The sequence below is a fragment of the Oculina patagonica genome, chromosome 2 (assembly GCF_052425735.1).
Source record: "Oculina patagonica isolate OP01 chromosome 2, crgOcupat, whole genome shotgun sequence".
In the NCBI taxonomy this organism is placed as follows: domain Eukaryota; kingdom Metazoa; phylum Cnidaria; class Anthozoa; order Scleractinia; family Oculinidae; genus Oculina; species Oculina patagonica.
Window position 1 is genome coordinate 28,374,651 of NC_135759.1, and position 5,151 is coordinate 28,379,801.

The 5,151-nt window shown below is 39.4% G+C and overlaps 1 protein-coding gene across 1 annotated transcript in view; it reads left to right on the plus strand.

Annotated features, from left to right (window-relative positions):
• Nucleotides 1–2,464, plus strand: part of LOC144643924 (gastric triacylglycerol lipase-like) — a 10,423-nt gene extending 7,959 nt beyond the window's left edge. Inside the window, exons 6-7 of the mRNA XM_078503321.1 lie at nt 112–183; nt 1,370–2,464. Coding sequence (XP_078359447.1) covers nt 112–183; nt 1,370–1,612 — 315 coding nt within the window. The 3' untranslated portion in view covers nt 1,613–2,464. The remainder of the gene's footprint in view (nt 1–111; nt 184–1,369) is intronic.
• Nucleotides 2,465–5,151: the final 2,687 nt, after the last annotated feature.

Sequence of the window (5,151 nt, forward strand, 5' to 3'; positions counted from 1 at the left end):
AAAGGGATGATCAATGTATGTTTTATTTTATGTCAACTAGGTAATGGAGGCCTTTGTGACAAAAATTAATTTATATCTTTCTTGTGTTTTAATCTTTCACTTTACATAAAGCTGTACAAGTCCAAGAATTTCCAAATGTATGACTATGGCAGTCCAGAAAAGAACAAAGAACATTATGGCAACGTAAGTGTTATAATCATATTGATCCTAGAATGTGCCTCCATGAACCTTTCTTGATAGGTTCAGGTCAGATCTTTAGCTACTAGGATTTTTGTGTCACTGCACAATCAATTTCTGTCAACACTCTGGCCCTTGGGTTTCATCTTTTTTGGTGAAAATCCTGGTGAACTTAAAGCCAAGATTTTTTTTCTTGCACTTGCAGCACAATGGGACTGGCAGCTTCCTCCCTTTGCCATTCAGCTGCAAAGTACAGGTCATGCCAGTCTGACCCATAGTGGTTGGGGGAACCCTGTGATGGATAGACTGCAAAACAGTCATATCTTTTGCGAACGCGCTGGGTCTTCGAACGAGAGCGAGAGGTCTGGAGCCAATGTCAAAACTGTGAGTGAGACTGGGGAGAGACGCTAAAAGATTTTTTCTCGCCTCCCACGCCATGCGGGCGTGCGAAGCTCGGGAGACAATCAGCGCTTCACGCCTCAACGTTCGGCGCTTCGCGCCTTCGATAAGCACTTTTTTCAAAGACTTTAGAGAAAAAATGACTGTTTTGCAGTCTTTGTGATGGACTAGTTTCCCATCCAGGGGGGAGTAGAAATACTCCTGGTCACTGAAGATAAACTGGGATGAACATTGATGGGACCCATTGGCCAGATGCAGAATGGTCCTTCATAAGGATTTCTCACAGAATTTTAACCAACTCTTACAGGTCTCACCATCTTGAATTTCTCTCAGCACCTTGATTTTTTTTGAAAGGCTCAGGAAGTCTTGGCATTGCAGAAAGGACAGTAGTATTGCTGTCTCATGTGCAAAGTCATGAATTTTAATACCAATTTTTTTCCCACCCCATCTCATCCTCTTTCTTTGAATCTAAGAAATTTAAAATTGCCACTGATTTGTGATTTGTTATTTTTGTCACAAATAAAGTTGGAATGCTGATCTATGGAATGCTACTGATCAAGGAATGGAGACCAACTCTAAACACACAAGCAGACTCCTTCTGAGCAAAACTGTTTAATAAGCTGACATTATTTATCTATATATTCTAACTTAAAACTTTAATAAATTGTATTTGTTGAAGGCGACTGGATGACTCCAAGACGTCATGTTCTTGCAGTTATTTTTGTCTAAAAATGTTTTTCTATATCTTCTTAAACAAATAAAATAAATAAAAAACATTGATGCTATTTTGCAGACCACTGCACCAAAGTACAATGCATCTGCCATCAAGGTACCTGTTGCACTCTACTGGGGAGGTAATGATTGGCTAGCAGACCCTGACGATGTTAAGATTTTAATGAAGAAGCTTCCTAACAAGTGGTACGATAAATACATTGAAGCCTGGGAACATTTGGATTTCATTTGGGGTTTGGATGCAGCGCCCCTTGTCTATGATGACATCATTAAAAGGATTAACGAAATTGAAAATGGATCCTGAAGATGGAACAGGCTACAGATAGTTAGAAATGTAAACTGCGCCTTTCGATAACATGCAACTCCTGAAATTGCAACTGGACTAAAGGCCTGGCAAAATAAGGAAACACCCATAGCACCCAAAGCGCACAAATGATTCCTCAATGTTTCCCAGTTTTGCCACACGGGAAGCATTGTTTCCAGTGTCAATTTTGTTCAAGAAGCAAAATTTGCTTCTGCTACATGGCAGCATGGCATGGCAAAATGAGGAAACAATTATGGAAACATGTTTCGTTGTTTTGTCGGCCTTTAACAGTTGCATTTTATGTTGCCTTCAGCCATTCGAGTGAACATCTCAAAAAAACAAAGAAGTTTACTTCAGTGGGTTCAAAAGGTCATGACCTCTTTGAGTTGTGATTGATAGATTGAGAGCTTTTGATCTGTTTTTTTTTTTTTGTCTCTTTGGGTCCATTGGTTTTTGTCATAGTTATGATTGCGGTGGTGTAAGTAGAATCAGAATTCATGTGTCATTGAAAGGGGTAGCAAAAAAGACTTACCTCAATGGTATCAATAAAATGAAAAATGAGCTGTGAGCTGTGACAAAGCTGGAAACGTATAGCCAAAGTAATTTTGTACAAAAAGGGAAAAATACTCTTGTGACATATATTAAATGACTTCCTGAGCTGGGTTAATTTTTACATAGTTGCATATTAGCTGGAAAATGGTGACCATTTTTTTAAAAAAAATCAGTGTTTTTACTTTTATTTGCAATGCACTTTGTTTAAGGTATACAATAAATTATTTTGGAAGCATGTCATCATTTTACTTTATGAAGAGCACCTTGAAGTATCTTAACAATAAACACTGTTAAATATCATTTTAGCAGTACATTTTAATGATATTAAATGAAGTGAGGGAGGGAGATGGGGTCGGGGGGGGGGGGTTGGGGCGTGTATTAAGATTGCCTTGTACTCTCCTCTTTAAATAAAGTGTATTTTTTTCTGGTTTCCATGCTGCTGGCAGTCACTAGTATGTCATGCTTCATTCCTTTTAAGAGTCATTGTCAGAGATAGTGTTCCAGACCTTGGAGGTTGGGGTCAACTGATTTTCTTGAAATTTGCTGCAGAAGTTATGGCCTTGATGAAATATTTCAAAAGCCATTTTGGTTTGGTTGTCTGACTTTCACTCTAAAAGTTTCAGGGGTGGTCCCATATTGGGCCTTCAAATCATGAAAAATCCTGTTTTTGAAGGAGTAAGTTTGCACTTGTATAAAAACAATTACACAAAACCTTTTGGCTAAATACTTATAGGCCATGATTCTACTATAAATGCTCTTTCATTTCATATATGCCTATTTGGCATAGAGGGTTCTGACAGTGTGAGGCCTGGCACGAAAATACTTAGCCGACGAGGCCGTAGGCCGAGTTGGCAAAAATCAGACGTTATTCCGCAAGATTGAGCAGGATAATTGTTTTATTATTCGACAAATTGTCAACGAAACCAGGACGTAACAAGTCGATCAAAGTCGATCATCGGAAACGTAGTCGATAAGTCGATAGTGCTCGATATTTGTCGATAATCGTCAATCGACAAGTTTAATTTGTCGATAAAAGTCGATAATCACAAGATTTTCAACTGATTATCGACTTTTATCGACAAATTAAACTTGTCGATTGACAATTATTGACAAATATCGAGCACTATCGAAACCAGTAATAGCTCGAACAAATTTTATATGGAAGTGTATTATTCCATCCGTATAGCAATAAAGTTTAATAAAGAAAGAGTAGTTTCTTTTTGTTTTTTCAGGTTTATTCGTGCTTCCAATTACAGTGTTAAAACGCTAAAATAAAGTCTTGGCATAACCGATCCTGCTTCATTAGTATGTGCGCGGCAACTGTAGTCTTGCCACAGTTTTTTGTATTTCCGATACTTGTCGATCGCAGTCGATCAAAATTGATTTAAATCGATCAAAGTCGATAATCACAAGAAATTGTGTGATCGACTTTTATTGATTTCCGATATCTGTCGATTGATTAGTATCGAATTCGATCGACACCGATCGAATTTTATCGACTATCGAAATTATCGACTTGTTACGTCCTGACGAAACACACACCGGAATTAGCACAAGTTTTGAAACAGGTTGAAATCGTTTGTCATTACTTCCTTTTCCAGAAAAACAATGTATAATAAAACAATTATTAGATTCGGTTTATGTGATATTTGGAATAATCAAGGTCTCTGTAAGTGTTATCAGCCTCAGCCTTCGGCTTCGGCTGATAACACTTACCTCGACCTTGATTATTCCGGATATCACAAAAACCTCATCCAATAATTGTTTAATATCCCAATGCAAGTAGAATATGAAAATTCAATTGAGAAAAAATCTGGCAGTGTAAATATTTAGTTCTCTAATGACCCATTTTGAAGCACACCCGACCAGAAGTGTGTAAGGCCTTAGGTCTTTAGTTTACTCGAACGTACCAGTTTTCATTTATTCTAGTTCCTCTCTAGTTGGTCTTGCCCAGGGGAACGGTCAGGAGTGATATGGGGTACAGCTGGCCTGGGGTTTTCCTCCTAGGAGCAAGTGGACGCGGAGGTTTTTCACCCAGCTGTTGTTCCACAACCCCATTTTAGTTAGCTTGCGATTTAGAAATTAAGTCAGGGTCGTAACCAGGTATATGGGATCAGGGATCACAGCCTTGGGATCGGGATCACAGCCTCGGCATCGGGATCATGGACCCGGGATCCCGGGTCACAAGTCATGGGATCCGGATCGGCCAATCAGATGGGATCAGAATGGAATCAGGGATCAAATGTTGCCACATTTTGGGGATCAAGAATCAAAATTTAGAGCTAAAATTTAGGATCAGCGATGAAAAAATATACCTGGTTACGACCCTGAATTAAGTCCTGGCCAAACGGAGGTGCAAGTAGACGCAATTTTTCAACTAACGTCCACTTGCGTTTTCGTTTTGCCAGGACTTGCGTTGCCTTGCGATGACTTGCGTTCACTTTGGTCGAGATCAAATTTGGACGCAAGTCAACGCGAGTTTTTCACTGTTTGGCTACCCAAGGCAAGACAACGCAAGCCTTGCTGTTTACTTCAAGTACTGAATTGGCACGTTAGCAATAAAATGGCTTTTTTGACAACTTGCGTGCATTTGTGAGTAAACTTGCGAGTCCCCTTGGCCAAAACGCAATGCAAGTTTCACTTGTGATTACTTGCGTCCACTTGCGTTACCGTTTGGTCAGGGCTTTTGGATCTCTTAGCTACGTGAATTTTTCATTAGTCAATGATTAATTCTTTTCGCTTATGTATGACTATATGATGTTTTCTTTAGCCTTACCAGAGCAATAAACCGAACGCTTGGCTTGAAGCGAGCCACATTCAAGGGTTGTGTGTGTTTTGTGTAGATTCAAACTGAGATTTAGACGAGAGGGACATATGGCCCGGGTCCATAGACGCCCTTAGTTTTGCTACCCCAAAAGAGTAATAAACATAAACAAGGATTAACTGTCCGTTGCTGTCTCGGTCGTCAGTGATAAGGATTACTTGAA